Here is a 26447-nt window from a genome sequence, read left to right on the forward strand (position 1 = left end):
TTCCTATTTATTGTTTATTAGATCTGTCAGCACTCCAATTTATTATACACGTATGGTTTGGTTACGTTTGTTTACTATTTATCTCTCCTGCATTAAGAGTGATTTCTGTTTCCCAACACGAGATAATCAGTCACATGCAAATCAGGTAATGGTACCCCCACATGCAGAAAGTTACGTCCGTGCACGATACAGATCGCTGAAGTTCTGTTGAATTGGCTCTTGGCTATGATGAGTCGTGAATTGTTCTCGGTCCCACCACGAGTCCGGCCTCAAATTAATCTTCACAACACTCATTCTACGTTCTCTTTCATGGCAGCAATGAAGATAAATGTCCTTGCTGCCTCCATCATCGGTAAACTTCTACCACGCTACACGGCGCAACAAACCAGAAGACAGCCATCTTCAGACTCACTACCGTGAAAACCTCAAATTCGATTACACGGTTGTCATGGGAAATTTATCCAGAAAACGTGAAGGCAAGAGATCACTTGGAAAGCCTATGGGAAGACCTAGATGGAAAGATATTTAAAATAGATCTGAAGAAATAAGACAAGAGTCTGTGACTAGATTTATCTGGTTCAGGATATGGATCAGCAGCTGGCTTTTGTGAATACCGTAATGAGCATTAAGCTTTCATAAAATTTCCTTGATAAGACGAGCGAGTATTTCCCTCTCAAGAACTTTGTTCCATGGAGTTGGTACCGTGAAACAGGTCAGGACATTTACCTTGCACTTCCCTGCTGATTCATTCATCACAACCATCAGTAACTGCTACAGAATTCAAACAGTTGAAACAGCGTTGTAAAATAACCTACAACAGTAGGCCTAACTCCAAACCCGATGCGCCATCTCAGGCGTAACTTACCTTGGTCCATTTTCCTGGGCACAGCAGTAATCAACATGAGTTTCTGTAACCTGGCACCAGGTGGAGCCGTTGTTGGTGTTGTTGATGGTGGTCATCAACTCCTGGCAGACAGCGTGTGACGTTAGAAGTTGCCTGCCGCATTGAGTTCCACCGCAGTCGCCTACAGAGTGGTAAGTGCGAGCCGTAACAGGCCATTGGTTAAGCCTTTAAAGTAACGTCTGCTTTACCATTCGGTAACTGAATTTGTCCACGGAGTGCATTTAAGAGTTTCGTATAATCCTCAGAATAAATAGCTATTACTTTCGGAGTTGAAAATTGTATGTCCATTTCTTTCGACCTCAAAATTCTGACGATTTCTGTTCAGGAATTTACTAACATCACGAAAAATTCCGGTGTCTCCTGCGTTTCTGAAATGATTTCTGTTATTGCTAGCCGACATATCTGTCACTAAGAGGAATTTCTAGGAATGGGGATTCGTTATAATTCTGACGTGCATTTGCTTCCAGAATTGTTGATAATATTTTTTTCGGTTAGTCGTTGCTAAATGTTACAGGGTTAGGTTTGAATTTATTAGAAATTACGTAGTTCAACAGGTCTAGAATTTACCCGTTTTTATGGAACACAATTTAACTGTTCAATCGACTTCTCTGGTATCAATAAAATTCCAAGGAGTCGCGTGAGGTTCGGAATAATCAAGGTCAAGTGCACTTATTACCTTAGTTTTGTAATGAACTGACCCTAATTGAAGGTTATATGTGCTGCTTTTTCAAGCACATAACCGTTGCTTAGCGGTTCTGGTGCATCTTTAATTATGACTTGGAGACAGATGTTACCGAGGACGTTAGCACAGCGGTATCACTGCTCACTTTGATTCATGAAGCCCAATTTTAATCTTGAATAGAATATTGATTATTCAGATTGATTTGTTTGTGTCTAGCGCGTATGCCTGGACAGTGTATTGAATCATGCAAAACCATGCAGACTAATGACCCACTTAACTCTTTTGGAGAAACATGACCTCAATTGTTACCAATTCCATGAAGCAGATTTCTTCTTGAAAAGCTAATAGTCCATCAACTACTGAAAATATTTCTCTCCTTTTATGAGTCCGAAGGTTCATAACCAGGTTCACGAGAATTTAAAAATCCTCCCATCTACGCCTAGTTCTTCCAAGTTGTCTTGCCTTCACATTTTCAGAAGCTTTGTGTGTGTGTGTGTGTGTGTGTGTGTGTGCGCGCGCGCGTGCTTACGTATAATTTCTTACATGCCTCGGACATTTCCCTGTTATACGCTCTGCAGTTTAAACAGTACCATTATTATAAATTAATACTACAAATGCTCATAGGCCTGCATGTTAGGACAAATATACACCAAGGCAACTAGAAACTGCAATGAAACTTCAACAACTCAAATTTTTTAGTGGAAAACCATTTGCTTCGTAAGTAGTATCAGACGTTCTGCAGTGACCATAAAGATGGCAGTCTTCTGGGTTTTAGCGCCGTGTAGTCTGGTAGAAGTTTGCCGACGTTTGAGAGCTGCTTTCTGCCTCTGTTAGGGCGACCTTGATGACGGAGGCAGGAAGGACCTCTGAAATGTCTGTAAACTTCTACCAGACTACACGGCGCTACAATCCAGAAGACAGCCATTTCCCAGTCGCTTCTTGAATGCGTGTACATAGAGGAAACCATTTGTCAGTTCAGTAGTTTTGCGTAGGCAAGAGTGTTCATTCAGGAAATTTCTCTCACCCTTCGCAATGCCACGTAATGTTGATCCAGTGGATATTTCATAATGGGGTAGGAGGAGGAGGGGAGAATTGGGTTCACCCGCTTTACACCCATTTATCTCCTTTAATTCCTACGCAATCCTGCGTCACTCAAGATCAGTTTTATCTCGCCTACAATGATCGGGGCTACTTTGTCGTATAAGCAATGTTCCCGTATAAAATATTTTTTCTTCAAGATATTTCTTTTCCACATCTGGACGGAAATTCAACTCCTAGGAAACTGACATGCCTGGTTACTTCTCGGCTGAGTTCCCGAATTTTCTCCATGTGCGTTGCAGTTGGGATAGGATTTCCGATGTATACATTGCGGCCTATGACTCATGTGTTTGTTCAGATGCGGTGGCAGTCTAGTTGAAATTGAGCCGCAGTTCGCAGTTACCTTGGTGTACATCCAGCTTTATAGGCCTTAAAAACTGACGCTCAACATGGCAAATAACATGGAAAAGCCGGTACCCTCCTCCACCCTCATCTTAAAACATATTTGGTGACGAGTACAAATCATAAACCTCCTGACTATTACATTTTTTCCTGTCACTTTCTCTCTCTCAGGATCAAATAGTCTCTTTACAACTCTGTTCTTAAACATCATCGATGTTTTTCTATTCATGTAAGAGATTGAATTAACACCCACAAGAAAACAGAGGTAAAATTATTAATTATATATAGTTCAATCTTAAATCTGTAACTTTTCAGGCTTGTAGCAAGCATTCCTCTAAATCTGCCATATATATGACGCTTCTGTCGTAAGCCATGGCGACCCACACTGCGTAGACAGACTTCACGGTTGCATTATCTAGAAAACTTACTGTCTGAAGAACAAAACAACACAGATGTCCAAGATAAGCAGTTCGTTGGACTCCAACTAAACAACGCACGGAATGGAGACTATGAAGCATGTGTTTACTGCAAACTTCCACTACGTTTTGACCCGGTGATTACCGCTTGAAAGTGCCAAGTCACATGAACAGAACACATTCGTTCTTCATTTGCTGATGTGAAAAACAAAACGGCAGTTAAACGTTGTCATGGAGACATGATGCGTCTTGTAACGAGAATGCAGCGCTGTTGGCAAGACGGAAGTGCATTAACATTGCAAGTGTCACTTAACCTCCATTGCTAAGACTGGTCTTCTCCTTACATTTCCTTAGTTTACTTTTATCACTAAGTAGATGTCCCACTCGTTCGACCTTGCTAAATTGCCAACAATAATACAGCACGAATTCGGCTATAGATTTATTTTTACTGCCAAACCAATCTGTTGGATAGATCCATTTACCTCGTAACAATTTCATTGTCGTTCGGTTATTTGATACAGCTGCGTCAGTTGCTACAAGCGTCCAAAGAAACGTGAAAGGGTGCTTATGAATGATGACTGTACATGCAGTGAGTAGACTGCATCATTACGAGAGGATATTGGTCATGCTTGCATCCGGTTATGTTCGTGGTGGGTAAATATCCCACATGGTACCTGAAAAATTGGATTCGGATAAGCCTTCCAAACCCCATCTTTATCCTCGAAAACTTTAGAGAAGTTGAAGAGCTAATCAATTGCTTACTTCATCAATGAAGGATTGGATAATTTAAATCCTAATGTAGATGATACAAAGATTCTTCTGTGCAGAAATGCAACATCGTAAAATCTCTCATCACCAGTTCTAAAGACGTTTTATTAATATTTAATACACATGGAATGCTTAGCACATGGCCTGAATAGGTTAGCCGAGCATATTACGAAATAATCTCGTAAAGTAAAAAAAAAATTCAAACACGAAGAAAGCATTCTGCAAAGCACCACGCAGGGTTCCTGCTTTCGAAGACGAACTTCAACCAGCCTGCTACCAACACAACTGAAGATTGTAACAAGAACCTTGAACCTGTTGAAGAAATTGTTCGGACACTTCTGACGCTAATGATGTAGATTTGGCGAGGGGAACAGCGAAAGATGTCTGTACGATAAAAAAAAAATTGCGCACTTAACATCAAACTTTGTATTTCTGACTGCGGTCATCATAAAACTATTAGCATCCGAAATACCATTGCACGACTCGGTGGCTGTTTGAAAATGTTCGAGAATACAGCAAACCCTTTAGAAGAAAGCTACGAGATGTCCCTTCTCTTTAGGTTATGTGAGTGTAATTATATATTTCTCATCTGTTCCGTACGTTCTAAATTTCTCGCCCATCGCGTGCTCCTCGGTTTTATAATTCTGATATATTTGTTGAAGAGTGCAACATTGTAGTTTCCTACAACACGCTATCACTATCTCCTTCTTGTATCAAAATGTCCCCTTTTGGGGTCTACCTTGTTCCCAAAGACACATGTAAGAAATGAAAAATGCATACAAAATTCAGTGGGAAAACCAGAAGGGAAAAGGCCACTTAGGTTAGCCAGAAATAGATGGAGAGATAGGCATTGGAGGTTGTGAACTGATTGGGACGGATCAGGATGGGATCCACTTATGTACTCTTATGAACTGTTTCCAGAAAATATTGTGAATTTCGAAACTGGTTTAGAAAACATTAATTATCTCGATAAGCGGAGTTTAGTAGCTACTTTGATGGTTTGAAAGTTCATAATTTTATGCTGATGATCGATAAAATTGATTTCGTTATTCAGAAACGAACTGTTGTTTATATTAATATATAAAGATGGTTGCCTCCATCATGAGGGCGATGTATCGCCCTCACAATAGTGGCAGCAGGGACCTCTGAAAGGCTGGTAAACTTCTACAAGACAGCCATCTTCAGACTTGCAGCCTAGAAAACCTCAAAATGTACTTGTTTACAAATGTTCTCTCGACATTGCATTCGTTCATTTTCTTATAAGTGCCTTTTATGTCTGATCGGTCAATGCGTATTTCTATTCTCCGCCGGCGTGCAGTGTGGAAACACTTTCGTCGCCAAACCAGTTCGCTCCGAGCACTGATCTGCCAACAGGAAAGACCAACTTCCTGTCGCATTCATGCGTGCAGTAGCCGAGCCTTTCATCAATAAAAAATAAAACCAAAACCCTGTGAATATTTACAGATTCAAAACAAATTGTCTTCCTACTTCTCTATTCCCGGTGTCACGTGTCCAAATGAAACATCACATTTTATCGTCACCAATCATGTAGACCCCCTTTGTCCAATATAGGGTAAGAGCATCATCGAAATATCCCCCATTGTCCCAAGTCTAGAACCACGTTGATTATTCGATTATTATTTCAACTGCCGAAGATATTGTTACAGAATGAGATCTGCTGTGATTATGAGTAATAAATCGGATAGGTAAATCGTACGATATGTAACAACGATCTATCAACTGTGGTTATTCATCGTCAAATAATGTAGGAGATATTTTATTTCGAGATATTCTGAATTGTAATGCAAAATGGTTTTGTAGGTGGTTGCCAATGTTTCGGAGGAATATAATGCCGCCGTCTTCAAGGTGAAAAATTAATCTAACCTTTCACTGCTATGTAAACCTTAAATATTATAGAAATATAACAGTCTAAGTCACTCTGTTTGTCTGTCCTATCCTGTTTCTCCCAAACGGCGCGTCGTATAAAATGTGTCAATACTTGGAAGAGAGAACTCTAGAAAACTGTATTTTTCTGTTTCGAATATAGGCACAGGTGCGTAAAGACTGTTTACGTTAGGTACATACCACAAACTACCTTCTTTCTTTCAAACATTGCATTATAAAGACAATATATGATGGGCAAACAGGCATTACAAGTAGGAAAATCTCGCTCAGTAATCTTCAAAAAGAACCGAGGAGGGGACCACTCGAAAGACTTAAGTGTAGATGGGAGAATAATATTAAAATGTATTTTGGGTAAATAGGTTTGGATGATATTGATTCGGTTTTTCTGACTCAGGGTGTCAACTGTATGGGGGCTGTTGTGACCACGGTAATGAACCTTTGGATTCCATAAACATCGGGGAATTTCTTGGTTATAGCTTATAGTACAGTCAGCTTATCAAAACAGGCCTCTCCTCCATTTAGTTAATAAGGAGCTTCGTAATTTGTAGGCTAATCATCAATACATATTAAGGTATTGAATTCAGAAATGGTGGGGAAAACGGGGTACGTAGGCTAAAAATGAGTACAGAAATTTAGTCTAAGTTAACTGAAGGTTAGAAACCATTTGGTAGGTCTAGATAGGAGGATGATATTAAAATAGATTCTAATAAATAGGAGGTCAAGATGTGAACAAAATTCATACGCTGTGTTAGTTTATTGTAAACACTGTAATGAATCACGGATGAATCGCCCTGATGACGGAGGCAGTATGACCTCTGAAACGCTGGTGGGCATCTACCAGACTACACGGCGAAACAACCCAGAAGACAGAAATCTTCATAAACATCGCCCTGATGATGGAGGCAGTATGACCTCTGAAACGTCGGTAAACATCGACCAGACTACACAGCGCAACAACCCAGAAGACAGAAATCTTCATACTAAGAATCTCCCTGATGACGGAGGCAGTATGACCTCTGAAACGTTGGTAAACATCGACCAGACTACACAGCGCAACAATCCAGAAGACAGAAATCTTCATACTCACCGCCGTGAAAACCTCAAATCATACATAGTAAACCTCTTTGGGTCTGTTTGAGCACTCCGTGTTTGGGCTACGCATTGGTTACGTGATTACTAGTTAAAGACAGAAAACCAGATGTACCAGGTACTTGAACAAAAGACAGTCTTCATTTAAATTGTCAAAGATGTGTGTATAAATGGACCATGTTGCTGCGAAGTTGGTTTTTGCAGATAATGTTGAGTACGAGCGTTCCTGTGTTGCTTCGTGCGCTCGACAGACCAATGCAGAAGGCTACGCCATGACATCAACAGTTATTCTTTCCATTTCGCGCGTAACAAGTTTAATTGCTATGACAGCGAAGTTTACTCCTGTAATTAAACTATTCAATTGAATTCATCTGGGGAGCAAGGCTTGGGAATAGTGTGAAGGACTTAGATTTTCCGTGATTGGTGGTTTTGGTACAACACCGAATTAATTAAGTTTCTGAGGTTGGTTCCTGAGTTTCAAGTATGAGTAGGCCCAAATATAGTTGGGTGAATTACAAGATTTGTACTCACACTGCACATAACCTGGGTTTCGTCTGAAAAACCGGAGATCGTTCAACATTTAATGAGAGTCGGAATCGGTGTTAATATCACATTTTAAAATCGTAAACACCCGCTTAGTGTCTGTTACTGATAACGACAGGAAATGTTAGAATGTAAATTTTAATGGTTTCGTATTTAGACATGAGACGAAACGATAAAATATTTCCAAATTAAACGCTAACTGTGTAAGATTTGAGATTTTCACAGCGGTGAGTATGAAGATTTCTGTCTTCTGGGTTGTTGCGCCGTGTAGTCTGGTCGATGTTTACCAACGTTTCAGAGGTCATACTGCCTCCGTCATCAGGGCGATGAGTATGAAGATTTCTGTCTTCTGGGTTGTTGCGCTGTGTAGTCTGGTCGATGTTAACCAACGTTTCAGAGGTCATACTGCCTCCATCATCAGGGCGATGTAGATTTCTGTCTTCTGAGTTGTTGCGTCGTGTAGTCTGGTCGATGTTTACCAACGTTTCAGAGGTCATACTGCCTCCGTCATCAGGGCGATGAGTATGAAGATTTCTGTCTTCTGGGTTGTTGCGCTGTGTAGTCTGGTCAATGTTAACCAACGATTCAGAGGTCATACTGCCTCCGTCATCAGGGCGATGAGTATGAAGATTTCTGTCTTCTGGGTTGTTGCGCTGTGTAGTCTGGTCGATGTTAACCAACGTTTCAGAGGTCATACTGCCTCCATCATCAGGGCGATGAGTATGAAGATTTCTGTCTTCTGGGTTGTTGCGCTATGTAGTCTGGTCGATGTTAACCAACGTTTCAGAGGTCATACTGCCTCCGTCATCAGGGCGATGAGTATGAAGATTTCTGTCTTCTGGGTTGTTGCGCTGTGTAGTCTGGTCGATGTTAACCAACGTTTCAGAGGTCATACTGCCTCCATCATCAGGGCGATGAGTATGAAGATTTCTGTCTTCTGGGTTGTTGCACTGTGTAGTTTGGTAGATGTTTACCGACGTTTCAGAGGTCATACTGCCTCCGTCATCAGGGCGATTCATCCGTGATTCATTACAGTGTTTACAATAAACTAACACAGCGCAAATCCCGAGTCGTATGAATTTTGTTCACATCTTGCCCTCCTATTTATTAGAATCTATTTTAATATCATCCTCCTATCTAGACCTACCAAATGGTTTCTAACCTTCAGTTAACTTGGACTAAATTTCAGCCTACGTACCCCGTTTTCCTCACCATTTTTGAATTCATAACGCTAACTGATACTCTCTGAATGTAATTTGATCTGTCAGTGTTATTCCTACATATCTAAACTCGGTACAGTTCCAAAAGATTCTTTAGCTACATTTTATAAGCCCACGATATGATAGGGATCTACACGGGAGAAATTTTAGTATTTCACCCGTCGCGAGGAATAAATTTATATTGAAACATGACCTTATCCACACCTTAGCCCGACTTACTTTTATTCCATTCTGAATTAAGCCCGATCTGTTTACAATATGCTCTGACTGTCGTGTCATTAAACGTGATTTTTAATGCATAATTGTCATTAATCCTTGAATGAATTATTTAATGACTCTCTAAAAACATCTCGGGATATTTTAACGCTTGAGGAACGGCACAAAGATATCGAATGCCAAATTGATAAAGTGTTAACTTCGAATTCTTTCTGGAAGGGGGCAGCTACGAAAATCCCCGAGAAAATCAAGTCCGTGGAATCTGTTTCTGGAGCCTTACTGTGTCACGAGCCTAAGATGAACGAAACTACGAATAATTTTTCTTTGATAAAAATAAAATGGCCCGAGAAAACCCCTAAGTGTTCTATATAACGTCTGCTGTTATTTTAATCGTGCCGAGGCCCAGGTCCGTGCAGACCTGATTCTGTTCTAGTCTCCTGACGAGATATGAACACACGTCTCCTTGATTCCCTCTGCGTTGCCTTCTAGATGAGCCTAAGTAGTAGCGTCTAACAAGGATTCTATTTTTGCAGTAGCCAACTAGAATTTCTTCTTCGGAAGTGAAACGGAAAGGCGTGACGCTGACTACTGTTCACCTATTAAGAAGGCGTGAAGTTATAACGCCATTCCCCCATACGTGTTCATGGCGTGGTGCTTAGTTAAGCAACAGAAACATCTTATCTCGCCTAATCTACAGTAGAGACAGCCCGCGATACAGAGGCACAAATAACTGTCGTTGAATTTCGTTAATTATATGTCATCTTGAAAAACCTTTCAAACAAGTTTTAGATATTTTTATGAAGTCTGAGTTTCATGTCACGAAACGAGTTGGTGCGAAATTTGATTATAGAGTTTCCTGTAATTTTCTTCTGTTTTACTTATCTTCCTCTGTCTCTCTCATTCTCTTTTGCGCTTTATTACAACACAGAACGTCGTAAACCAAACAAACCGTAAGGTGAGGTGGGAGTCTACCAGAGGTTAGCGACCTTTGCTGTTTGTACTTCTCTGGTTTACAGCGTAACCTTGTAAATATTAGTAACTGAACCGGGTAACGATATTCGATGTTGTGGGAGACAAGTTTCATTGCTTCAGCGTACCATGGTTTCGCTACTCAGGAGGGCTTTGACTTGATCGCAGAAACAGTTAGACGAGCGAGTGCGACGCTAGGAAGATTCTTCACCGCACTGTGACGTTCCTATAAGCTGCTGGTTCCTCAAACCAATCACAGAACCCGAGATGAAAATCGCCAAGCGCGTGACACAATCGATCTCAATGAAAACAGAATACAATGGAGCAAAAGAGGCTAAGACAGGGCAGGATATGGACAATTGAATTTTTTACATTTCACAGGCAGTACCACAGGCTTCTCACCGCTGATGCCCGGGTTCAGTCCCAGATTAATTCATGTGAGATTCGTGGCATCAAGGGGTCTTCCTCAGAGTCTTTACTATACTAATCATATCATCGCTGACAATCACAGATCACCGCAGACCGAAATGTGCCATAGACCTTACCAAGCAGCAAATCATCATGAACTTTGGGTGTGGGCTGGATTGAGCTGGTTCAGGATACGAACCAGCTGCGTCCTCTTGTAAACACGATAATGAATGTTACGATTCCATAAGAGCAACAAATCTCTTGACTCAGTGACGTTCGTTTCTCTAAAAGAAACCTGCTTTATGGAGTCCTTGTATTACTTTATGAAAACCACAAAGCCTACAAAGCCATGAGACGTCCGTCGTCTGCAGCATTTCGACACGTTTTAATACCATCATTAAATTTGATTTTCTCGAAATAATAATAACTGGTGTAATGAAACAAGTATTGTCGCAAACGTTTAGAGAATCATAGAAAAATCCGCCATCGAAACGTTCTGTCTGAGCGGTTCTGTTTGCACCCAAGAGTAGGATGACATTGTGGGCAGTACTTGTAGCACGCATGGAGTAGAGAAGGATATGTTAAATAAAACTTTGATCAGAAAACCGTGGGGAAATGCTACTAAGCAGATGCGAAGATATGACTAAAGTGAATCTTAAAGATAGAAAATGTGAAGCTAAGAAGTTCTTAGGATACAATGCTAGCTTTCAGACCACGTTTAGGACCATTCCGGTTTCATATAGGCAGGAAACTTCTAAATAAGCGAATACATTTAAACTCTTAACGGATTGTTCCGTGTATACCAGACTATATCAACTTACTGTCCTCCTTTCACTACACCCCTTTGTGTCCGTAAATTTTTCGCCGGTGAAGTAGTTCTTGACCTCTCAGTACTTGCTGTTGTTTTGTGATAAAATTCTGCTAACACACGAAAAGAGAAAAGTGCAGCTAAGGCAGCTTCAGCTATCAGTCTGGCGCAGAAAGCTCCTAAGCTCTTTTGCTGAGTCACCGTTAACGCCAACATTGGCCGTAATAAGACTTCTAATGAACAGAAGTAGGTCTCTGGCGATTTTGTGAAACCGTTTTCAAGGCCACCAAAGTGTACAGACGGTGCTCTATTTTTGTCCACTTCAAACGTGACGAACGGAAAATACGAAACATAAATCACTTTTACACTCTTCGTAATTAATTATGCAACATATTTATTTATTTGTTTAATAATGGATTAAATGCTATCAGCAGTACAAACTACAGAATGTCCAAAAAGTACGAATACACAAAAGGTTAATATTTCATATACTGTGTATACATCTTTTGGGACACCTTGTATGTAGAGTCGGGGTAGTAGGATGATTGATGGATAATAAATCGGAAAGGAAATGGAGTGGCCTTATTTGAACAATTATCCCACCATTTTCCTGAAGGGACTTAAGGAAATACACGAAAAATCTGTTAGGATAACATATCCCCGGGGCGATATTTGAACCCGGAACTTCACGATACGAAGTAGGAATGCTAACTACTCGGCTCCACTTTTAGGTACATCCAACGTATTAAATTTAAAAGATTTCTCTGCCATCTTTCTGGTTGCATTTAGTAAAATCATTAAATTAATATTCCCTTAGCAAAGTCAAATATTTTGGAACGACAGTTATAAAAATTAGCCTACATTAATGAAGAAAATAAGAGCAAATAAAATTCGAGATGCTTGTAGCTGATTGGTTCAGTCAGCCTCGTTTTCGCGTTGTTTTTCCTATAAATATAAAGTTGAAACTAATATTTACCTGTGAAACGTGGCCTCTCGTCCTAAAGGAATAACACGCATGCAAACATGAAAATACATGTGTGATTTGAGTCTGAAGATGGTTGTCTCGTAGGTTTCAGAGCCTTGTAATCTAACACAAGTTTACCGACGTTTCAGAGGTCCTTGCTACATAAATTATAAAGCTCCTCATTATTTATTTTCCTCCAGTCCCTTTTCGCTACCTCCCTCTTTGATCCAAAAACCTCCCCAACACCCTGTTTTCAAAAACCCTCAGTCCATTACTTCCCAATGTAAGAAACCAAGTTTGAAACCGTACAAAACGATAGGTCAAATTATAGTTGTATTTTTACACTTTTACATAGCAGACAGAAACACAAAACTTTCTAAAGTGAATGGTTAGCAAGAATTCCCCAATAACCTGCTTTTAATTTATTTGCGAATGTAAAGTTTTAGAATGGGATTATGAGGACAGTAGCTGAAAGGAAAGGACAGAAAGCAGCAGATGTCATTCGGTTATTTGAAATTTCTTGAAAGACAGAGGATGTGAAGGTTACTCGATAAGGAACAAACTTTTCCCGAATTAAATTTTTACACCGTTCAGTCGTCTCGGCAATTTATTTCAGTAACCTGTATGTGTGTGTCGTTGGCATAGAAGAGCTACAACAGATGGTCTTAGGTTTCCACTACGGCGAAAGTCAATTGGTCTATTGAGTTACGACGTCTTTTAGGTGGTTACCAACTTCTGTTTTCCCTCCACTTCGAGAACCACCTTAAGATTAAATGTAGTCACAATGCAGAAAATCGCAGTTTAATTTGTACTGTTAATAAAGTTATTCAACAGAAGAATATTTAGCCGCCTTGAGAGATAGCAATTTCCCTTGTTCTTTCGTTAAGTACACACCACACAGAAAAATGTTTTAAATAACGATTATATATCTATAATTGGGGTTTATATTTCGTATTATACAGCCACGCTTTGTATTCTGGGTCATTTTAGACGCAGTCAGTATAAGACTATTGGATTATACTCAAATGTTGCTCGCTGTTAGGACCGGGCGAGACTGCCACTGGCCCATTTGTCCATCTCTCGAGCAACGGTGGATTGATATTGACAGGGGAAGCCAAAGCACTCGGAGGAAAACCTGTCCCACTGTCATGTAGTCCAACATGGACAGCCCTCGGAGCGAACCCTGACCTCTGCTGTGAGAAACAGGCGACTAACAATCCGAGCTTATGGCACGGCGTGAGATATGACAGATATTTTCAAAATTAGAAGCACCACGTGACGAGTTAATTTATTTTTTACTCACATGTTAATGCTATTTGCTCCATACTTAAAAATATTTTCTTTGCCTCTGATGCGATCTGCCTTATACCATCGAACTGTAGAGCTGCAAAGTGAAATGTGATTTCGCGGTTTGGATGTAATGCCTGCCAGGAGTAAAAAAAAACAATGCAGCCTTACAAAGCCAGTTCTTTCTGACGAAAGCAATTTGCAGTGATGTGTTCCTGTATAATTCATCCAAAGTTGTCGGCCTTACAAGTACGCCAGGTTGGAGAAATGCGCGTCACGTATTCCCGTAATCCATTTGACAAAAAAGCGACGTCATAACACTGTGGTTTCTTCTGAAGAAGCTCACGATTTTTGACCTCGATAAGGACGACTAAGTCGAAACAAACCTTTCTTTCCGAGAAACGAAGAGTTGATGGAACGCAGATATAAGGAATAAAATTATTGTGTGTCACATGTATTGTCTTATTATGGATTCATATTTGAATTCACGTATGAAATATTAGGCTTTATCCGTTTTTGTGTGGAGCGCAAGCCTACATGAACCATTCCGTTACAAGCGTCATTAAAATGAGGGCCGGAGGACAAAGTCAGGTCACCGAATTAATATTTTGTACAGATAATTTAAATAAAACCATTGATATAAAGTAGCACAGTTTACGTAAACATTTTTGTAGAGCATCAAATGTATGGTTATACCTCGTGAAAGTGTTCTTCTGGAATAGTTTACGTTTTCTCGTATGCAGACGTAATGATTTTACTGCAATTACTCGATTATCAGAACCTCTTTCATCAGGAAAACTTTATGAATTACATTCTTCATCTTCTCATGTACGTTAAGAGTTTGTCTGTGGTGGACTGAGTGATCTTAAATACAAGTGAACAGACAAACTGAAATCGTATACTTTAATCAGGGCAGCCAACATGACAGTGTTACACTAAGCGAGCTCTGTTGTCAGTGAAGATTTCTTCGCACACAACTGTTAATTACACAAGAATTGGGCGTGTCTTTGTGATAATTAGTTTGATAACAGGCGACTCTAAGGCAGATTCTAACGTCTTGGCAATAAAACAACTTTCGAGTTGCAGCCGGAATAGATTGTCTTCCTTGTGGATGAGTACAACCCACAAAGCGTCACGCATTGGCTCTCATATGAAGAGGAAAGAACTTGAATGTGGAAGTTTGAAAACAGGGTTTTGAGCGACAGGACGCTGCAGAAAAGCGCACAGTGAGGAGTTTCATAATGCATATCCTTCGCCAAATATTAAGATGCTCACATCAAGGAAGATAAGATTGTTGGTGTATGTAGCAAGCATCGGAAAGATGAGAAAAACAGAATTTTAGTCGCAAACACTGAAGGCAAGAGACCACGTAGGATTTGAGGTTTTCACTGCGGTGAGTCTGAAGATTGCTGCCTTCAGAAGAGACCACATCTAACACCTAGGGCTGGATAGGACAAATAGATTTTTAGGAAACAGGGTGTGAGGCTGTGGAATGGAAACAGCTGGCATAGGATAAAGACCAGTTTCGCACTCGCCCTGATGACGGAGGCAGTATGACCTCTGAAACGTTGGTAAACATCTACCAGACTACACAGCGCAACAACCCAGAAGACAGAAATCTTCATACTCACCGCCCTGATGATGGAGGCAGTATGACCCCTGAAACGTTGGTTAACATCGACCAGACTACACAGCGCAACAACCCAGAAGACAGAAATCTTCATACTCATGCCCTGATGATGGAGGCAGTATGACCTCAGAAACGTTGGTAAACATCGACCAGACTACACAGCGCAACAACCCAGAAGACAGAAATCGTCATACTCACCGCCCTGATGATGGAGGCAGTATGACCTCTGAAATGTTGGTTAATATCGACCAGACTACACGGCGCAACAACCCAGAAGACAGAAATCTTCATACTCATCGCCCTGATGACGGAGGCAGTACAACCTCTAAAACGTTGGTTAACATCAACCAGACTACACAGCGCAACAACCTAGAAGACAGAAATCTTCATATTCATCGCCCTGATGATGGAGGCAGTATGACCTCTGAAACGTTGGTAAACATCAACCAGACTACACAGCGCAACAACCCAGAAGACAGAAATCTTCATACTCATCGCCCTGATGATGGAGGCAGTATGACCTCTGAAACGTTGGTAAACATCGACCAGACTACACAGCGCAACAACCTAGAAGACAGAAATCTTCATATTCATCGCCCTGATGATGGAGGCAGTATGACCTCTGAAACGTTGGTAAACATCAACCAGACTACACAGCGCAACAACCTAGAAGACAGAAATCTTCATACTCATCGCCCTGATGACGGAGGCAGTATGACCTCTGAAACGTTGGTTAACATCGACCAGACTACACAGTGCAACAACCCAGAAGACAGAAATCTTCATACTCATCGCCCTGATGACGGAGGCAGTATGACCTCTGAAACGTTGGTAAACATCGACCAGACTACACAGCGCAACAACCCAGAAGATAAAAATCTTCATCGCCCTTATGATGGAGGCAGTATGACCTCTGAAACGTTGGTTAACATCGGCCAGACTACACAGCGCAACAACCCAGAAGACAGAAATCTTCATACTCATCGCCCTGATGACGGAGGCAGTATGACCTCTGAAACGTTGGTTAACATCGACCAGACTACACAGCGCAACAACCCAGAAGACAGAAATCTTCATACTCACCACTGTGAAAACCTCAAATCCTACTATCAGGAATCTTATTTTGGTTCGAATCAGTCTAATATAACACGGTCGGAAGAAACCACTTGGAAGACCCAGTCGTTGGTGGGAGAATAATACTAAGTTGAATCTTGTAGAATGAAACGGGGTACGTGTATTGGATTCATGTGGCTGTTATACGTACCGGTGATGGGCGGAGAATTTCTTGTCAATTTGAACGACTACTATCTTCTCAAGACTAATTCTGCTGTGTGGAATTTGCTTGTTATATGTCCTGTATAAACCGCCATTCACATAAAGTTTAAATCTTTGCTAAATACTTTATACCTTATTACCCGGCTCGTCGTACGTGCAACTTTATAATATATATTAAAAACTGATTTTTTTTGTTTGAAATATTTGTATGAAAAACAGTAGGAAATATATAGCATCAACTTGAACAATCATTGCCTCTTAACTTTGTTCACAGAGTGAATACGGAGTTCTTATGATTTTAAAAATAAACGGAAGTTGTCTTCTTAAGCAATATTAACCACTTGATCTTTGTAATTGATAAGAGTTGTGCTTTATTTTAAAAAAACGGACTGATTTTTTTTAAGTATTACTTAAATAAAATTAATGCATTTTTGTGTCTATATCAATTTGTCTATAATTTCTCTCGGGTGTTCTTCATATCATATTAGACGCCCATTCTGCACTACCATTTCTTTTACTATGCAAATTTAAACAATATTTCGCCAATCACTTTTCTTCACAATTGAAACGGAACTGCCATAGGCTAACAATGCAACGCACATACAATAATTGCGAATGTGCCTAGAATAATAACAATAATTACTAATTTTTTATAGTAAACCTCCGGAAACATTTCGCATACCTAAGAGTTCATTAATTAAATTTTCGGAGTTTTATGTATCATTGGCGTGACTTCTTCTAGTCAGGAACCATTTGCTGACTGCTGTTAAATCCTTCCCCGTTCACTCATACCTGCAACCAGTCCAATCATTATGTAATGTGTTCGGTCAGTCACCTTGTGTTGACGTTTCTTACAGGGAATGTGGAAACTAGAGGCGCTGTTGCTTTGTCAGCTGTCTGTGTGGACAACCGCTTCCCCCGGGCTCCCAGGTGAGTCTGACCAGCTCAAAAGCAAACTTACATCCATTCAAGGAAGTAACAGACAATTTACAGATTGGAATGTATTTAAATTTGAGATTTTCACGGCGGTGAGACTGGGTTTTGTCGCTCCGCAGACTGTAGACATACTGTCGCCATCTTCTGCCCTGAAGATGGAAACAGTATGTTTCTCCTAAACGTTGGTATCTACGACGCCAAAACCCAGAATATTATCATCATTGAGACATATCGGCATTGTACCACATCTCTTAATGTGAGACAGAATGATTGGTTTGTGTACAGTGTATCTAATAATCTTAAAACCAGTCTTCAGTGAGTGAGATTTCAGGTTCTCACGGTGGAGAGTATGAAGATGGCTGTCTTCCGCAATATTACGTTGTGCAGTCTGGTAGAAATTTACCGACTTTTCAGAGGTGCTTGCCGACTCCATTATAACGGTAAAACATCCCAGAAGACAGACATCTTCAGTCCTCGATAAATTAAATTATGCTACTTTTATGCTCACCTAGGCAGATGGGAGGACAATATTAAAATGCCTTTTAAAAATGCGGTGTGAGGGTTCGAACTCGATTTATCTTACTCTCCGGTGGTTGACACTTGTGAAAATGACAATGAACTTTCGGGATCCATGAAAAACTGTTAATTTCTTGACTAGCTGAGTGGCTATAAGCTTCTCAAGAAGGACCCTGTCCCATACAGTTAGTCATTTCCTTACGCAGTATTAGCCAGTTTATCTTTATCATGGCGGGTTGTGTATTTTTTGCGGTACGAACTGAATGTTTAAATATTACTTAGAGAATCTTGGGATCCAGAGGATTAAAGTAGGAAAGGCTTTAAGAGACAAGAAGCCAGCCGTCAAAGCAATAAGACTCTTTCCCAATGTAGGCAGCTGTACGTATGAAGAGATCAGCGACCTTCCAGGAAGCTAGGAGTCCAGGAAGTGTGGAAAATTTCAACGTGGCGTAAGATGTGGGCCTATAGATAAAACCTGCACGCAACTAGTTGGTTTGTTACAAGGCAGAAATGACAGAATTAACTGCCTTTGGCATTACACACATTTTTGTATTTCGAAATGTAAGGAACTTCACAATTTGTAATATTCCCCACCTAATAATAATAATGATAATAACTGCCAAACAAGACCAGTTACATCGAAGCATTAAAATAACTTTAAAATATAAAGCAATGTGATGAAATAGACTAATTTCCTTTGTTCTGTTTCGGGTCGGATCGAGACCGTCAATGTTACGGAATTCCAGGCAACGTATGGAGGGCAAACAAAAGAGAAGCTACCAAGAGCGAATAAAGATACGACAGGTTTTGTATGATTCTCAGATTGAACAGCAGTTATTTCCTCCAACAGCATTAACCATTTGATCTTTGTAATAGCCGAGTTGTGTTTTCTTTGAGGTACGGACTGTGTTATTTAGATCAGTGTTACGCAACCGGTGTACCGCTACAGTGTTTCTAAAGAGCAGAGCATTTTTTTTAAGTAATTGAATATTCGCGCGTAACAATAAGAAAAAGGCGATGTCTAATTTTTCATAATTAGACTTCTAATAGGCACTCTTACATTGGTTTATCATCATTAGTTTCATCTAACATGTGTAATTCTTTTCCATGTCGGCATTATTATAGGGCAAGTATTTATATGTAGACACGTATTATAACTTCGTACTCTCTTTTGGAGAGGCGCAACTTCGTGGAGTGCCACGACGTGTATTTGACAAATCAGTGTACGCCGCGGATGAAATAAGTTTACGGAAAGCGGATTTAGACGAGCTTCGGCTTGAAACCGTTCGTAGAAGGTCCTTGCAGAGGGCACAAACGTAGATGTGTAACAGTACCCTTCCTCTTAAAGTAATGAAAATGGGTTAAAAAGTACAAAAATTTGTGCCACCGGTATTATTTGTCCACACTGGCGACTTTCACATAACTGTATGCTGTTTCGTTCAGAAATGAAGTGCTTTCACCCTCTTCATTAGCCGCTCTGTTGGTGGCAGAATACTGTACTTACTCGTCTCAGTTCAGCAATAATGTTTTGTAACAGGCAATGGCAAACCACTTCTGGATCATCTGCCAAGAACGTATATGAACAGGTCCCAGTCCGAGTAAAGGGTGGAAGGATCCTGTTCATATGGACCTGTCGTCAGACAGAACACTAAATAAAAATAAATAACAGGCGACCAAACATTTTAAATTCTATTTCATAAATTAAAATGGCTGTTCCATTAAATAAAATGGAGCATATTATATAGGCAATTAGCTAGTTATGTAATCTGACCTGGAAGAAAGGGCATTGGAGTGGACTCGGTTTATCTTAACGCCAGACACGGATAATTTAATGAACCTTCGAATTCAATAGAAGTTCTGGAATTTCATGACAGCAAAATTGCTATTAGTTCCTCAACATGATCTGTGCTCCATGGAGTTGCAGAGGAATGTAAGATACTGCATTTTGGAAACAGGAAGAAAACTGTGGTTATTAAGAAACACATTGGCTACATATTTAACTATTCCTGTGCTGTGAAAGAATTATCAGACAGGAACCACTGATCTGAAAAACTTTGGTGTTTCTTTGTTAAAATTGTTTTTATGGTGTAAGTTAACATCGATATAGACTTTGGAAAAACAAAAGTAGTTTTGCTAAATGAAACTCAAAATGGAAATGATCAGCTAAACGTAACGTCTTAGTAACTAAACTGGTCTTTAATATTTAAATAAATGGAACTATAAATTTAAACATTAATTTACATATTGTATTTTCGCCTGTTAGACGCGTATCTTTTAAATGTTACACTACATCTTGTTCCATTTGTAAGTTTCAAAGTGTATGATGGCTTAGTTGTATGCATTTCCTGAACTGCTCCTACCTGTAACGCGGTCTGAAGGCTATCTTTATGCATTCTGCACTCCAAATGAATACAGTACATCTCGTATCCGTTCGTTTATTCCGATGTTTTATCTCTATGAATACTCGAAGCGATTCAGTGGCGTTTTGTATTTTGGGTCTGAAGACGAAACATGCAATAGGCAGACCAGACCTCTCCATGGTGAGTTCACTTTACTTACTTCCTGTAAAGAACGTGCAATCAGCAACGTGTCCCACGTGCGTATGAAGAGAATTTCCCGTTAATTACCGCTCTTCCTACGAACGAATTCGTTTCGGTCTATATCCGTCTCTGTATAAATAAATGCATGTGATAAACGACTGTCAACATTCTGATTATTTTATCTGCATGGATAGTGCTTTTTATCGCTTTAAAAGCTTCTGATACTTTGCGACCGTTGAAACAATGAAACGATGTTAAGATCTTCTCTATCGATCAGCCACGTAAATTTAGAAATGAAACACGGAAGGATTCCGAAGAGTTGAACTGTTCCTCCGAAAGGACACGTCTGAAGTAAGAGAAGACGGTAACATTAATTCGCAATTAAAATTTACGTATAGGCTTGTGTGATGTAACAGTTTCATTGCATTAAAATCTACACAGAGTCAACAGATGACGGCTAATGTTTGGTCATTGTACCATTGGGGTGCACATCTGTCGCGAGACAGCAGAGAAAATAGTCCGCAGTGCCGCCGCGCGATACAGTTAAGCGGCCGAGGTCACCGTTTGTAGCAGCGGTCCAAATCCGGTGCAGATTTGTGTGGGCGCATTGCTACATCATCCTGCATGATGCTAGCGGCTGTCTGCCACCTGTTCCACTTCACGTCATTACAATTGCATCAGCGTAGAACACAATCGTCACTTCTAATTAAATGATTTATGAACTGCAAGCCCTGTTGTCTCCCAACAGGTCGGTAGGGCTAAGAATGTACGTTTTATGTCTTAATGTTGTTAACCATTTAAAGCAGAAATTCATCTTAATGCTATTTAAAAATTAAGCCCGCACCGTAAAGAGAACAGATGCGTCTGTATTTCAAAGAAATAAGGAAATAAAACACTCTTTGCTCTGAGAACCATATGAAACCTACGTGTACACTTTGTGAAAGAATTTACAGTCGTTGATTATTAAAGCAGATGATACGTTTCGTTACCACTGGACTTTCAAACCCGTTGAACAGAGATTAAAGTGTAAATGTACGTACATTCTTCCGAATTTTTCAGTTCCTAAACCCACTAATGGATTTCGGTGTGGAGGATCCACGCTGATGTCATATTTAATTTTGGTTCTTGCCGAACTATTTCTTGCACGAATTTAAATTAAAATACAATAGATTTGTCAAAAATGCTTATCGTGACAAAATGAGAAACATTTCAAAGAAGTTATAGGCCTTTTTTGTTAAGATATTCTACAGTGTTTGTATCGTTACAATTTTCATAGCTGATGATTATCTCCGTGCGTAATATAAGGACGCGCCAAGCCGTGTTGACAAAGTTCGCAGATTTATTTTTGAAGAAAAGCGCTTCTAGCTTGCCATATACTAAAACACGAAACAACAGTTCTTCACCAGATTTTAAAATCAAACTTAAACTGTTGTTATCCACTCTGTAGTATAATATTTTCTGCACACCAAATGTAATGGACGTGTAGTGCCATAAAGCGGTAGCCAGAAACCAGATTCTGAAAGCTACAAAAAAGAAAACAGTGGGCAGGCATGTAACAAATTTGGAGAGACCTGAAGACAAGAATTCTATTATATTTCTGATGTAACAAACGAAATTTACGTGCTGGTAAAAATTCGATTTGAGCTTCGTTTAGAATCGAAGTATATTCCCATATCGATTCAACATGAAATTGAACAGACAACTTATATGCACACAGCCAATACAAAATGTCGTCTAAATCTGTTCAGCAATTTTTATGACAAAAAATACTGATATATGCTTCCAGTTATTATTTAAGTTCATTAAATTTATGTAAATAATGTGAAAATGTTCTTGTATTATAATGTTTTTTTAAATATAGCTCTGTACATTGATATGTAACGACTAATTTCAAATGTCGCTAAAAACAGCGTGTTAAAAGAGTAATTTAAATGATGGACCTAATTTCGCTCTTTGACATCGCCATTACCTGCATCATGTCCTCTGCTAACTTTTCCACGCATTTAATACCCCAGCTGACGCACGTTACAATTCCGAAAGGTTTACGTAGTCAGCACAAGTAACTGTCATTTGAAACTCGAAGTGTGGACATTTGCCCCTATCTGCAGTTACCGTTAAAATAAAGTACTTCCATTGTGAAAGCATCTGCGCTACTCAACGACGTAAAACATTATAGCATTTGACTGAAGACGATTTCCATTACAGTCTGAACTTAATGTAAGAATTTCACATTTAATTTCCGATACACAATATTCATTACTTTTACAGATAACCCCATTAGATTCTTACGTTTCAGTTAAAATTCATTTATCCTGCACTACAGTAGGTCCATGATAACTTTCTTTTTAAATTGTTGTTTCCTCATTCCATACGTGGCCACAATAAAGACATCTCGGACAAATTTAGCTCATTCACAAAGACGTAATAAATTAGTCTTCAACCTCTTGTCATCTAACTGGTTCATTACGTCACTATTACAGAATATTATTACATCATTCTCTTAAATTATTTATTCACTTCTTAGCTCTACAGCCCTTGAAGGACCTCACATTTGGGAAATTTCTCAATCTATTTACACATTCGGTAGGACTCCTTGGACGAGTGATTAGCCCAACGCAAAGGCGCTACCTCTTTATTCACGTGTGGTGAACCTTCACGCGCCGCAACTACGTGGTTTTAAGAGAACTGAGAATATACGCGTGCAGATCGTGACCCTGTCTGTGTACGCAGCCACTGGAAGCGAAGAAAAACGATATTATTGGGTTGTTCGAACGCAACGATACCTATCTAGGGTCAACTCCACGTGTGGGTATAATATTCGTTTTCCTTTGATCTGTGCCGTCGTCAACTGACTATCCGCATAGGCTTTTAAGTGCGTTCGCGACTGAAAGTTGCAAAAATTTTGCCTCATTTGTGTGTTTGCTCGCATGTGACAACTCAAGAAAGGCTGGATGGATTTTCGGGGAGTATCGTTACAGTTTGCTAACATATTTAGAATTTTGGTTAAAATCGGACATCAGTAACAGGCACTTTGCATGAAGACGTAGAAGTGTTCCTGAATTCTGAAGAGATTAGGTGGGAAATCCTTGGCTACATTGACTTAACATAATGATCATCATTACCATGCATCCTCCGTGAACCCTGGTTACTCTGGATATATCCAACCATTCAAATAACTCTGATGTCACTGACGCCATTTTAAAAAGTTAAGTTCTGGCAAAGGTGCTAGAATGTATACACTCTCAAGATCCATTCTGAATAAGTCAAGCATCACGTGTACATGTCCCAGCTTTTGGACGATTGCGCAGATCATGTAGCATATATTGTGATCCGATTTCAGAAGTACTTCATCTATCAGCTGAGCCAGATTTTCGAGACATCACATTGCGATGGGAGTACGAGCCACAAGCTCCCGAGCTGTATGGCTTTCAAGTACATTACTGTGAGCTGCAAGCATGGGGTCCTCACCGGTGTCGCTCCAAGGTAAAATTTTTAAGTAGAGGGTCTCTTAGCAAGTAACATTGAACAAAAGATGATAAAATTCCATCATATGAAACCCAAAGATTCTTCTGTGATCACACTATACTCTTCCTTTATACATATTAATCCAGTTCACAATCTTTGCAATGTCTTTCTGCACGTTAAAAGTAACCAACTACCTTTCCTACAAGACAAGTAAACGTCAGAGATGAAGCCCCTAACTTAGGATAGAGAGTATGATAATGTGCTGCTTGGTCATATACTTCATGGGGTAGTGATAGATGAGTATGGAATAATGCTGAGAAAGACTGAAAACTTGGAGAAAAGTCTTTTACAGTGCCAGTTTGTCCACCACAGATTTTACTTGACCCAGGTCTCTGGTGAAATTAATGTCCAACTGCATGAGCTGTGGCAGAACTTGTTTCTGAAAAATCAATTCTAATGTTATTTTCTCATCTGTCTTCATGTTCAGTGGCATCCAGGGTTTAATCTTACTATGTACTGACAGTGTATGAAAAGTTCAAATTATGAATCTCCTCAAGTAAGGTAAAAGATATCTGCAAGATAGAAACCAAACAAATTTGTCATACTTTCATTTGTTTTTATTTCTTTCATAGTTACTGTAGTGTAACAAAAATACACGTGAATTTGAAATATTATGTTTGTAGCTGATTGATGATTCACTGGGCCATGAGGTTCTGTCTGGGAATGCCAAGTACCGCATGTACTCGGTCATCATAAGTGGTCTTCGGATGTCAACTGACTACTCATTTGATGTGTGGCCTGTTGAGTCAAGCAACAGAGAAGTTCATGGTAGTGGCATCAAGTCACTCCACAACAGCATTGTAGTGTCGACCAGAGGCTGTAAGTGTCAAAACAGCAATATTCAATTTAATAAGTGGTTGTATGTGATTATTCACAAGAACAAAAATCGTACATAGTAATATTGAAATAACTGAGTTCATGGAGCAGAGCCATTTTTAGTCTGCTGCATTCTTTTTAGAGATTTATTAGCCAACTCTATACAGTATTTTTATGTTTTTTACAATTTAATCATGTGACATGAACATATAATTAGCTTTCTCTGCATTTACTTTTAGATACACTCTGCATTAATGTATTTAAAGAACAGGGATAAAATTTACAATATCATAACTACAATTTTCATTTCACCGCTTCCTACTTCCAGTTAATATCCTGAGAAATGTGCAGTTTCAGCACGTGCAACACAATGCTTACCTCATGCAAGTGAGGTGGAGGTAGCTACAGGTCCGCACTTCGGAGGCCGCATCGCTGTCGAGGCTGCTGATGGGGAACACTGTGCCATAGATGGTGATCCTGAGAGTCCTAGAGACACCTACATATTACGCATAGACCACAAGATGTGTGGCACATATGTCAATGAAACCACTGTGGCCACATTTGTGCTGGTGCAGGAGAATCTGCCCATCCTCACGCACAGCACACGACGGTTCCTGGTACTCTGCTCCTTTCATCCAGAAACTTTAACAGTCAGAGCAGGGTGAGTATAACACATATTTGTTTCTGAAAGTATACACAGACTATTGTTTCCCATGTTTTGGTGGGCAGAACATGACTTCCAAAAGTAATTCCACTGCTATGCTAGAATTAAAAGCAAAATGTTCAGGCTTAATCTCCACCCATACTACATTCCACAGGGGTGTTGTTAAACAAGGGCAGTCTAAGATACTTTTCCAGCGCATTTCAAAATAAAGATACAATGTTAACATTTCAGTATGTTGGATTTGAAATCAGTGCACATATGTCATTGTTCTTGTTTGTCAATGGATTTTTCATTAATTTCCTTTACATGTCTTCTAACACGGTTCTTAAAACTACATAAATAGATGATAATACAGCTTATGTGTCTTAATGTATTTCACTTTAAAACTAGTGCTATGTTTTTTTTATTTGAAAACACATAATTTTTAAGTCCTGAAATAAGTAATATCCTCACTGAAGAGATTCAAATGTTTGGTGCTTAAATTAAATTTCTTTCTGATAGAAACCAAATTTCGAATGGAGGAAATTTTATTAAGAATAATGCAGTAGAACTATGCACATCTTTCGACACCTATGCATAAAGGAGCAAATCAAATCCCAAATAACTTGGTGCCATTCGTTTCTACAACCTCTTCAATTACATGAGGTTCAGATTTAACATAATTTAACATCTTCTTCTTCTTCTTCTATGGCTCTCCGGTCCGTATTCGGTCCATGGCCTCCTCAATTCCCCCCTTCCATCTGGTCCTCTGTTAGATCCATCTGTCCGAGGCTTTGATTTAGGTTTCGAAACATCTTCCTTTTTGTGGTGCAAGGTTGTTAGCCTTGTGACCAACCCCCAACCTGGAGGACCAGTGTATCTGTCTTAGTCTGACCTCTGCCCCACGACCGATCTGGCTAGGGAGGCCATACCAGTAGCTATGCTAC

General features: G+C 39.7%; 1 protein-coding gene and 1 long non-coding RNA gene across 2 annotated transcripts in view; one reads left to right on the top strand and one right to left on the bottom strand.

Annotated features, from left to right (window-relative positions):
• LOC147874004 (uncharacterized) lies at positions 1–959 on the bottom strand. The gene is made up of 2 exons (XR_015534984.1): positions 866–959; positions 1–368 (listed from the first exon to the last, which is right to left on the bottom strand). It is a non-coding gene; the product is annotated as an uncharacterized LOC147874004 (long non-coding RNA).
• LOC147874005 (uncharacterized) overlaps positions 953–26447 on the top strand; it is a 31374-nt gene continuing 5879 nt past the window's right edge. Inside the window, exons 1-5 of the mRNA XM_087348075.1 lie at positions 953–1035; positions 17382–17454; positions 23857–23999; positions 24665–24860; positions 25209–25518. Coding sequence (XP_087204201.1) covers positions 17385–17454; positions 23857–23999; positions 24665–24860; positions 25209–25518 — 719 coding nt within the window. The 5' untranslated portion in view covers positions 953–1035; positions 17382–17384. The remainder of the gene's footprint in view (positions 1036–17381; positions 17455–23856; positions 24000–24664; positions 24861–25208; positions 25519–26447) is intronic.

The sequence above is a fragment of the Zootermopsis nevadensis genome, unplaced genomic scaffold (genome assembly GCF_977971745.1).
Source record: "Zootermopsis nevadensis isolate Lab colony 2312 unplaced genomic scaffold, Znev_1.0 Znev_ptg000012l, whole genome shotgun sequence".
Lineage (NCBI taxonomy): Eukaryota > Metazoa > Arthropoda > Insecta > Blattodea > Termopsidae > Zootermopsis > Zootermopsis nevadensis.